The 11834-nt window shown below is 55.1% G+C and overlaps 1 protein-coding gene across 1 annotated transcript in view; it reads right to left on the bottom strand.

Annotated features, from left to right (window-relative positions):
• The window catches only part of Nphp4 (nephrocystin 4), a 53400-nt gene that overhangs the window by 3794 nt on the left and 37772 nt on the right, over nt 1-11834 (bottom strand). Inside the window, exon 7 of the mRNA XM_005353757.2 lies at nt 1406-1467. Within this exon, the coding sequence (XP_005353814.2) occupies nt 1406-1467 (62 nt within the window). The remainder of the gene's footprint in view (nt 1-1405; nt 1468-11834) is intronic.

Consider the following 11834-nt stretch of genomic DNA (forward strand, 5'->3'; position numbering starts at 1 on the left):
CGTGCCCATGCAGACCCTGTGGGAGAGGAAGGCAACTCCTAAGCATCACCACCAGGAGTAATGCCAGCACTCTCCGGGCCAGCGGTGCTCTGAAATCCAGAGTCCTCCAAATGCCCTTAATTCATAATTATAAGGGGGCCTGGTGGTATGATCTCTCACGCATCATAGTTTGAATGAGGACAGTCCCAGTGGGAAAGTGGGTGAGGAGGGAGCTCCTGCTGCAGGATTGATGCTAGCATCCCTCTGGATTTGCTCCTGTCCTTGCACTGAACACCTCCAAAGCTCTGTCCAACTTCCTGTCCACCGAGTCTCCCCACCAAGGCAGTGACCACACTAGATGGACAGCAGGAAGTCTGGGGACAAAAATCTCTACCCCACTTCCACAGACCACGATCTGCCCAGTCTCCTCACCTCTGTAAGGTAACAATGGCCTCTACAGCCGGCTGCTACCAGTATTACACATAAGCTCGGTGCACTCAGCCATCTACAAAGTTTATGGTCACAAGCAGGAAATGAACACTAATATCAAATGGTGGGGTGGGTGAGGCTTTGGGCTGCACTGGAGTGTGTGTCTCCAGTCACAGCTCAACTCCATTGCCTCCAACTTCAGAGGGATGACGGCTGCCAGCAAGGACAGCTAGCCCAGAGGAGGATTCAGCAGTTTGATAAGGGTAGGAGCAGTGTGTGCCAGGCAGTAGCCCTGCATCATGGGAAGGGTCTTTAGGGTCCTCAGCCCACTTCTGACTAGGAGGCCAGCAGGAGGCAGGAAGCAGCGTGGACTGCACCTTGGATTTTGCTTCCCTAAAGTTTGGTTTTCAGGATGATAGTAAAAGCCACGCAGCCAAAGCCACCCAGGGCCAGGGGACATGAGTCCCCAGCCTGCTTAGCTGCCAATGACCCAGCCAGGGGACATGAACCCCCAGACTGTTCAGCTGCCAATGACCCAGCCAGGAAGAACCGTTCTTTTTGCACAGTAAGTTCTAGGCTATGGAGGTGAATTCTGGCAGTTGGCTGTCCAGATGTCCAGCCTCTGCCAGCTGTGGTCCAAAACCTGCCAACACTGAGTGCTTGGCCCATAGGCCAGCTGCTGTCTGGTGTCTATGACACTCTGGGTTGGGTGACGGACACACACTCCAGTGTCTTGGGCAGTCAATGGCACTGACCCAACAAGCCTCACCACTGGGAGGATGTGGCATTTTAAGTGTGGATGGCGAGGTCCAGGATCACTAACTGGGCAGGAAGCCACCAGAACGGCAGCTGGACCTGGAAGTCAGCTCATTGAGGCAGGCTGCAGTACAGGGCAGAGGGGACCAAAGACACCCCCAGCCCCAGCATCTAGATGAATCATTTCTTCAGCTCTAAACCACCTGACCCCCCCCACCACCACCACCGAGCCTGGACTTACCCCTGGTCCCACAGGAGAGTCCTGGATTGCAGCAAGATCCTGGTTTGTCGGTGCTGGTGTGCCTGGGGTGAGGGGAGCACAGGGGCCATGAGCATCTGCAGGACCCAGAGCCCAGAATGCCAGTCCAGCTGGACCCACTGTGCATCTCTAACTTGCGTATAACTGGCTGTTTGCATAAACTGTGGCCAGCACAGCTCCTCTGAGCCTGGAGACTGGAAGCCAGGCGCCTTCTCACGCCCAATCTACCTACTTCCTTCCCTCTGCAGCAGGCAGCCTTGCTAAGTGTGGGCCGAGCAGGACAGGACCATGGCTCCTGGACACTCAAGCTCTCTGATACACCCACCACTCCCCCACTGGAAGCTTTCTGCCACCCACACCGCTGCCTTAGGAGTGCCCAGCTCCGATGTAAGCCTGAGTTAGTGGTGCCATGGCTGTGGACTCCCTGGTGATTTCAACATCACCTCCTGAACACAGCCCATGCCCAGGCTGTCCCCATTCACAATGCAGGTGTGCCTTAGGGAAGTCTGCCCAGAGGTCAAGGCCAGCCCTCCAATAGGTTCCCCAGAGCAACGACAACAGCTGTGACCCTTCAGAGGCCAATGCAGTGTCCAGTGGCCCAAGAGGCCCTCTGCAGAGTGACATCCTCCTCCACTGGGGCCACTGCTCTGAAGCAGCACAACAGTCAAGCCAGGAGTGAGGCTGAGGTTGGTCCATGCGGACCTCACAGCCATGCTCCATCTCACAGCCACTGCACACGGGTCACGACTGGCCTTCCCCTCCACGGTCACAACTTCCTGTCAACAAGCAGGGCTGTCCCACCTGACAGGGAGCGCCACCTCTGCCTGCCCCCGGAGATGAGGGTGCAGCTATAACAAACCTTGCATTTCCCTGTGGAACGGCCTGACTGTTGTCCTGAGATCACAGCTTCATGTCCATGTCTTCCCTGGACCACTGCAGTCCCCAGTGATGGGACACTGCCACTTCTAGAAAACCTTATTCCCTACAGGACTTTGATTCCAAAAAATATTCTGCCCTCTCCCCAGGGCCTTGTCCAACCCTCATGGGGCTGACAAGAGATGCCAGGCACTCACACAGCTCTCTTCCTCACATGGCCCACAGCCAACATGAATGACTTACACTTCCCTAGGTACCCTGGGGTCCCCACAGCAGAGGGCACAGGGCAAAACAGCCGTGTCTCTGCCCCTGCTCCACCTGCATGGAGAATGCCCAACAACCTCCTGCTGCATTCTGAGTAGCAGCAAAACAAAAATAAGGTCAGGACACTTGCTACTGAAGAAGAGACACAGGACAAACTGCTTAAACAACATAGGCTCCAGAGCACACAAGACCTAGCCTCTTCTGCTGCTTTCAAGAGGGTCCCTTAGGAGATGCCACAGCTTGTCCCAGGTCTCGTGAGGGTCTGGGGGAAGTCTTGTGAGATCTCACTGATGGGAACAAGATGGTAAGGAACTTCAGGAATGGAAGTGGGGACCAACCCAAAAGGACTTCTGCCTCAGGAGACCCAAATGGCTGGAACAGCTCATGGGCCAGCTGCCACCTGGGAAGCGTCCACCTACCTACCCACCCTCTCCTCCAATGTCAAAAACAGGGTTCCCAACAACCCAGAGCCTGTGATCTGAGACACTAGCTGCTTTGCTCTGGGGGAGCCAGAAGACAAGCCCAGCTGGTTGTATCCCCAGGACAATCTCAGCTCTCTGGAGGCAAACGTGGGTGCTGTCACCCAGCTGGCCACCACTGGCCCAGGTCCCCAGACCATCTTCTGCAGCTCTCTTCCCCTAAAAGAGCCCAAGGATGAAACGGGAAAGCTCTACTTTGTTCCACCCTAAATGGGGACTTGGAAAACTCTACAGACAGATTTTATAAAGAGGGAAAATTGCAGGAGATGGCTCCATTATCCTTAGCCGAGAGAAAGTCAGCACTTAGGCACGGGCCTGTGTGCATCCTCCGGGCGAGGGAAAGCTCGCGGGCTGGAGGCGACACCAGCGGGACCCATTACGGCTTCTCCCCCACAGGCTCAAATTTGGGTATTGTATGGTATGTTTCCTCAGGTAATTCTTTATATTGTGACTTACCATGCAATTTTACCTTCTGATAGAGCTAAAACAGCCTTTAAAAGGCTCTGGCAGGCCTCTTAGGATACCTGCTGTGAACCCAGGCTGCTAGGGCCCAACCCACACCCCAAGAGAAGTACAGGTGGGGAAGAAATCCATCCAGACCAAAAGATGCTCACTTTCCAGTCTTTCCCTCTTGGCACCTCATCCCTACCCAGGGCACACCATGGCCTCACAGGAAGGGCGTGACTGACTGAAGTCCCACTTCTGCTACGGCAACAACAGGGCAGGAACCCCAGGGCAACACACTGAACCCCAAGACAATATGCCTCTGTGCCCATGTCTGCCTGCAGAATGCCAGGAGCGCACCACATGGCCCCAAACCAACACAAGCAAGCTCATATACAATAGGAGCTCCTAAGGCAAAGGGATAGCTGGTGTGTTGAACATGTGAGGTCAGCTAGGTGTGTTTACAGTGAGAAGAGCCAGTGACCAGACACACGGCACAACTCTATCCTATCTACTGATCCCACCTCCTGAGGGGAGAGGCAGGGGAGCAACCACGTGTGGCTGGCTGGCCTGCTGCAAGGCACTTACCCCACCACTGCACCCATCGGCTAGTCTCAGTTCCCACGTTCCCACGGGCTGGATAAGGCTTTAATTATAGCTAGGTGCTACTCATCAGAGCTACCATGGTGGCCCTGCCACAGCTAACCTTTGGGCTGCACTAATGACAGCAATCAGCACAGGCCTACACGGAGAGTTCCACCGGCAGCCGGTAACTACTGGCTGCTGCTGTTTCTCCCCAGAAGGTGGCTTTGAATGCTGGACTCCATCTCTGGGGCGGGAGACAGCACTTAGCTATGCCTGGGCATGAGCCTCTGGGTTTAAGAAGTGGCCTGGCCATTAAGGGGAGCATGGAGACCATGGCTTCTCTTGGGTCAAAGGAGTCTGGGAAGCCACGTGGCCAGCACAGCTCAGGGGCACACAATCTCAGTGTCTGGAGGAAAGAGACTAAGTCAGCGGGTCCCAAGATGCCAACGGAGACTGCTGGCCAATTGCCAGAGACAAGGAAACAGGCTCCCAGCCACAGTAGGCTGTGTCCTGCCTGAGCACCGTCTAACTGCTCCTGGCACACGCCTGCTCTCAGGCAGTCTCCTCGTGCCAAGAACTGCTGCCAGCCAGACATCCGCGTCCACCCCAGTTTGCTGGTTTGGCCTCAAAGGCCCACGTGTCCTTCACCTGAAGGTCAGGCAGGGGGCTACGCTCTGACCCCAATCTGAGCTATCTCAGGTCCCTTTGAGTCCCTCAAACTCCCAAGGCTTGTGTGGCCTTTGCCTTCTGGGCACACTAGGGAGAGGGCTGCTCTCCAGGGCATGCTAGTATGGCCATAGGGCAAGACTTTCCTGGGACACACTGAGCTGCCCCCTCCAGCCCTGGCCAGACCATGAAGGCTGGCCACTGTCATTCCGCACGAGATTACAAACACAACAGAACAGTACTCTGCAGCCATGTCCATTAGCACAGCTGGCTAGTCTCCCTAAGAGTGAGCTTTTGCTGGGCTTTCATCTCTGTCGGTGCCCCACCGAAGGGCAGACAATGATGGGGACCGAGGCACAAGGCAGTGACTCCCCAGCAACCCTCAAACTTCTACTGTCACCTTGTTAACGCACAGGGGCTTGAGAGAGTGGGACCTGACACCCACCGCATCACCAAGGGAGCCACTGAATGGTCATTTGTCTTCGGGAGTCACCCACGTCTCAGCAAACAGATAGGACGGGCAGCATCCTTTCCTACCTCTACTTCCCTATCCCTCTGACTCATGAGTTTGTTCTTAACCCAGGGTCACAGAAAGATGCCAGGATAAGAGAGTAGCTAATGCAGGGCAGGGCAACACCCTGCACCACTGTCCCAGACCTGGTGGCACTGGAGGCCCTCAGTACAGCAGAAACCTGCAGAAGCAGGCACTGGGTGTGCTCTTTCTGGAAAGATGGATGAGGTTACCATGGCATCTTCCTGACGATGGGCTTGGCAGGGGGTGGGGGGGGCTTGTGTACAAGGCAGCTTGGGCCCTCCATCCCCAAGCATAAGCTCCCTTCCTGAGAGGGTTGCACCCCAGGGACTGGGAAGCAGCAGGCATGTGGGATGAGGGGTGGAGGGGTGGAGGGATGGAGGTGTGGAGGGGTGAGGGGTGGAGGTGTGGAGGGGTGAGGGATGGAGGGGTGAGGGGTGGAGGTGTGGAGGGGTGAGGGGTGGAGGTGTGGAGGGGTGAGGGGTGGAGGTGTGGAGGGGTGAGGGGTGGAGGTGTGAGGGGTGGAGGTGTGGAGGGGTGAGGGGTGGAGGTGTGGAGGGGTGAGGGGTGGAGGGGTGGAGGGGTGGAGGGGTGGAAGGGTGAGGGGTGGAGGGGTGGGCGCAGAGGAAAGCACTCGGCCAGCTGGATGCCCGTGGTCACCTGTGGCCAACCACAAGACAGGAGAGCAAAAGCCCTGAAGGTGGAGCAAGAAAAGAGAGTGGCAGGAGGCGGGTGCCTAGCAACCAGCAACAGCTGGACTAGGGTGAAGGCAGAGAGAGGGGCAGCGTGGCCCATCGCAGAGAGGGAGGGGAGGAAAGAGCCTGGGCCTTAATGAAATCGTCATTAGACGTAGAGGAAGGTGGCAAAGTGGCTCCCTGTCATCAGACCGTGGGGTAAAAGATGAATCAGTACTAACGGGCTCCGGGTGTTAGGGATTCACAAGGCAAACCCATCTGAAAGGCCTTTACTCCTCGTGGATCTGCTGGGAAGCCGTCCTTCCTGAGGCTTTGATCACGGGGAGGGGAACGGGAAACACCTGATGGTGGGGCAGGCAACGGCCTCCACCTGAGCGAACTCAGACCACAGCCCTCATGGAAGGAGGCCTGTCCAGAGGCCTGAAGGGTCGGCTTAGCTCAGTTCCCTGACATCCCACATGCTCCACAGCCTTGTACCTAGGGGAGATCCTACCGCTGTGGCCAAGGTGGCCAAAAGCCACCCCCACTTCCATGGGGGACCAGGCTCCACAGACACAAGGCCACTGCTACCTGTGCAGAGAGCTGCGGCACAGTGGCAGCTGGCAGGACCTAGCCACACACAGACAGGGCAGTGTGTGTTTTTGATAACCCCTGCTACAGGACTGTTTTCAGATCTACTGAGCAAACAATCCAAACTGCCATCGCCACCAGAACACTCAAAAGCAAAATATGGGTCAAGGAAACTCTATACTCTGTCAAAAGTGCAGCCTGAGCGCCCTCTAGTGGCTCAAGGCTTGCTCTCCCGTCATCAGGGAAGAACAGACCTCTGTCTCTCTGTCAACTTTATGGGAAAAATAAAAGGGACGATCCATTCGGGAGAGCCCGAATACCTCACTTAAAGTGACAGTCACATGCCATTAAGACTTCCAGAGGAGCTGTGTTAGCTGGTACGACACCGAGGTCTGCAAAGTTCCTCTCACAAGTTAGACGCTACTGAGTATTTTTAAGTCTCTGATATTGGGGTCTTGGGAGGCAATGGCTTCTACGCCAGGAGCAGGGTGGACTGACTGTATGAACAGGCCATGAGTGCAGCCATAAATCCAAATTAAATAAGCCAGACAAACCGGGCCTCAGCCACACAGTCACTGAAACACGTATCTTGCCACTATAGTACTGTGCTGTGGAGCTGCTCCTGCTGTCTACAGAAACCAAAGCAGACGTCTCTCTGCGGACAGTGAATCTGTTTTAAAGGCCTCAGAGTGTGTGCACGATGGTTCCGCTTCTTCAGAACTCAAACTGCTCAGTGTCCCAGAGGAAACCTCCCCCCCCAAACACACACAGCAGGCTCGCTCTGGAGAACAGAATGCTTCTGAGCTGAGCGGGTACTGGAGGGGGGACCTGGTAAGCAGGCTCTGGCCCCCACCCCCACGGTTCCGCCAGTCAGCCACATCCGCACAGGGGCTGCTGAGGGCCGACCCCTGGCCACTGGATTCTGTGCTCCTGGAGCCAGGGAGGCTTTCTTTCATTTGCTTAGCTACTAGTAGCAGCCAGAGAAGGGGACAGGCCGAGGCGCCCTGTGGCCCCCACAGATAGGGAAGCCGGACAGAACTATACTGACGGGAGTTCCTATGGCGACCAATGCCTTCCGATTGTTCTCTCTGAGGACTTTACTGTGGAGAGCTGCTTGGCACCCCTCACCACGTACCCAGAGTGGGTGTGTGACCCCAGGCCCAGTCTCCAGTCTCCCCAGCCCCACCCCACCCCACCCCAGCCTCCAGGTTTGACCCAGTGGTGGGTAACACAGCAGGACGCTACCTCAAAACCCTCCTGGACCCAAGTGACTGTTGTAGCTCGCTCTGTTGGGATTCCTAAATCCAAGGATTATCCTGGTGTGCCTGAACCCAGAGCAGGGAGAAACTTCTGGCAAGAAGCCAGTTCTGCAGAAAACAGAGCTGAAAGGAGGAGAGAGAGAACAAGGAAAGGGTGGGGGCAGATGGGGACAGAAACATGCGGGTCCTGGAGTCCCACCACCCCAATGCAGCACTACCTCCGAGCTTTCCATCACACAAGCCGACAAGACGCCCTCTCCTCTTTCTCTCTTTCATTCACCTGGCAGATAAATATGTTTATTTATCCATTCCCTGGCTGGGGAGGAGAGGGTGTGTTTTTTTTTTTTAAATTCATGGGTCTGGGGAGATGACTCACTGGGTAAGCGCAAGCATGAAGGTCTGAGTTCAAATCCCCAGCACACCTGCAAAAAGCCAGGCATGGTTGGGTGCCTGCAACCTGGTGCTGCAGAGGACGGAGACAGGAGTACTGGGCCTTACTGGCTGGCCCATCTCCAGAGCTAGCGGGAGACCCTGTCTCGAGGGACTAACACAGCCCAGAATGACACAGCTACAGACCTGACACCCCCGTCCCCAAATGCCACCTCATTCATTCGTTCGTTCATCCATTCATGCTGAGAATCCATGTCAGAACCTCACACATGCTCAACCACTAAGCTATACTCCAGCTCCACAAACACAACATAAATCTGGGGGCAGGAGCCAGAGAGATGGCTCAGCCGTTAAGAGCATGTATTGCTCTTGCAGAGGACCTAGGTTAGCTCCCAGCACCCACAGCGAGTGCCCCCCAACTGCCCGTAACTCCATCTCCAGGAGGCATGACAGCTTGTTCTGGCTACTACTGGCACCGAACTCAAGTGCACACACCCACACACAGACATATACATAGACACATAATTAAAAATGAAAACAAAATCCAAAATGAAACAAAAACTATAATCGAGAACAGCCAGGTAGTGGTGGTGCACACCTTTAATCCCAACACTCGGGAGGCAGAGGCAGGCGAATCTCTATGAGTTCAAGGCCATCCTGGTCTACAAAGCAGGTTCCAGGATAGCCAGGGCTGTTAAACAGAGAAATTGACTCTTAGAAAAAAACATCGGAGAACAGCCAGGGCCATTCTGCCAGCCTGTGAAGGTGACAAGTGACCCTGTCTGCTGCGGCAGCCATTAGAGACTTGGGCTCTGTGTACCAGCGACATCACTTCTAGCCTGTTAAGTCACAGTAACTGTCTCCACTTTCCTGGGTTTCTAAAGCTTTGTTTTTAATCCGTGTGTGTGTGTGTGTGTGTGTGTGTGTGTGTGTGTGTGTGTGAGTGTGTGTGTGTGTGTGTGATGTTTTGCAACATTTAGTTGAGTGACATGAAGCTAGGACTGAATTTACATTTTCTGTACACACAAGTGTGCCAGCGCCATCTACTGGCTGCTGTGTCCTGACTCCCTGTGGTCAGCAGGATGACTAACTGTTCCCCCTAAGACAGCCACGTTCTAATCCATAGAAGAGTGAGGGGCAGCAGACGTTGGTCCACAAACCCTGAGGCATCACTTTAGATGCTGTTCACTGCCAGGATGCAGGAAGGATGGAGGAGGGGTCAAGCATCACTAGATGTCGGGGAAAGGAAAGGCAATGGATTCTTCAGGGAGCCTGTGGAAGGCATGCCGCCCTGGTGAACCCAACCTCAGCCTGTGAGACCCACTGCACATGTGTGACTTCCAAGTCACCAAGGGTTCGCCACGTTGTTGCAGCAGCAAGAAGCAGCCCAGGCCTCCTACCTGCACAACCATGTCCGTCTCCCCATGGACGCCACACTGTTCTTGGACCTGTAACTTTAGGGTGAGTCTGCGAACCAAGAATACTTAGGCTTCGTGTCTTCCAAACTTCCTCGGCTGCCCTTTGCTGGACTTTTTTTTAGACTTAGAAAGTAGCACATATCCAAAGAAATAAATAAATAAACACCGTGTGTGGGTACATTACACTCCAGGCAGAAATCACCAGCTAAGACTCCGCGCAGCAGAAGGGAGGCTGCAGGGAATGGCTGCACAGTCCCAGGAACAACAGCAGGGGAGGAAGCCAGAGAGGGGAGGGCCAACTTCTCCTTCCAGTAGGGAGACTAAGAGAGGTGGGCTGGGGTACAGGGGAAGAGGGCAGGGCAGGAGAGGAGAGCAGAGGAGTAGGAAGGACAAAGGACGGGAGAGGATGGAGGGAGGGGAGGATGACTTGAAGACCCCCGAGCAACAGGCAACAAAAACAGAAGTTCTGAGTGGTCACCAATTGTCAACTGTCCAGAAATTTGCAGGTCAGAGAGAGAGCAAACACGGTCAGTGCGGAGGATGGACTTGTTAAAACAGAGCCAAGAGTGCAGGACACCAAGGAAGCCAGTGTCCAAGGGACATAGCTCGGGCAGGCAGAGGCTCCTCCCAGTCTCCAGTGCAGGTCCCACCAGGAAGCTGACAGACACCAGATAGGGCAGGCAATGAAGACCATCAGGAAGATGTGGGCCCATGAGCTTGGACAGCCACCTCAAGTCTTATTTGGGGAGCACAGGCAGAGTTATGAGGGGTCTGGTCCTCTGGGGGAAGTCAGACCAACCTGATCAGGCCCCACCCAACACAGCTGAAGAGCAAGACCCAAATGATCAAACTGTCCTCAGAGCGTTAGAGCACCCATTAACCTTGCGAATTCTCAACCCCCACAAGAGAGACTCCCGTGTCCCCAGCCCAAGCAGAGCTTGTCAGGCATGCAGAGGAGGGACACCGCCAAGTCCCCACACAAGGCAGAAGGCAGAGCTATGCAGGTTAGGAGATGCAGTGGGAACGAGGCTACAGGGATAGGGTGAGCCCTGAACGCCTCTGGCTGCACGCAGGTGGTGACTACCACTGACCATAGTGCTTCATATTTCCAAACAACAAGAGAAAACACTTGGGTATCCTTAGAGCAGAGATGGACACAAACACTGCCCTGACCCCAAGATGACTCGATGCAGACACACTTGGAACGCCACGTCCCACCCTGTGCAGCCGTTCTGTAGCTAAGAGACAAACTTGAGAGAACTGACCAAGGAGGAACATTACAGTCTGTAAGGCTATATTCCCCAGAAAATGGGGATTTATTCTGGAGCGACTCCGACAGAAAGTGCACGCCTGCCGCCCACCACCCCGAAGGCTCTGGCGGACTTTTTGGCAGCACCCCAAGTACAGGAGATGCTGCACAGCAGATCCCACTTACATAAGATGGTCCATTAATGTATACACTCCATGAACAACCCTGAACGGTCTCCTGAGCACAGAGACATTTCAGGAAATCCCAATGGCCAGTAAAATGGAGGTCTGCATATTGAGCTGGATCCACAAACCAGAACCTCAACAGACAGAGAGTACCCTATGCCAGAGCTCAGGCACCAAATCAGGATAGAAAACCAGACAAAACTGTCCAGATTATCAGAGACTGGGTAGGAAGGGCAGGGGGAGGCTAGGAAGGGACAGCACATCCTCCATGGCCAATTGGCATCCCCTGCTGTTGGGAGCACAGCAGGAGGAGAGCACAATAGGATGGGAGCACAGCAGGAGTAGGGGAGTACAATGGGAGGGGCACAGTGGGAAGAGGGGAGCACAGTGGGAAGAGGGGAGCACAGTGGGAGAGAGCACAGCTGGACAGGAGCACAACAGAAGAGGGGAGGGGGCACAGTGGGAAGAGGGGAGCACAGCAGGAGGGAGAGCACAGTGGGAGGAGGGGAGCATGGCAGGAGGACAGGAGCACATCAGAGGGGAGCACGGCAGGAGGAGAGGAGCATGGTGGGAAGAGGGGAGCACAGCAGGAGGAGAGGAGCACATCAGGAGGGGAGCACAGTGGAAGGGGAACACAACAGGATGGGAGCACAGAAGGAGTAGAGAAGTACAATGGGAGGGGCACAGTGGGAAGAGGGGAGCATGGCAGGAGGAGAGGAGCATGGTGGGAAGAGGGGAGCACAGTAGGACGAGAGGAGCACATCAGGAGGATGGAAGCACAGTGGAAGGAAAAGAGCAG

Source organism: Microtus ochrogaster, chromosome 10 (genome assembly GCF_000317375.1).
Source record: "Microtus ochrogaster isolate Prairie Vole_2 chromosome 10, MicOch1.0, whole genome shotgun sequence".
Taxonomy (NCBI): domain Eukaryota; kingdom Metazoa; phylum Chordata; class Mammalia; order Rodentia; family Cricetidae; genus Microtus; species Microtus ochrogaster.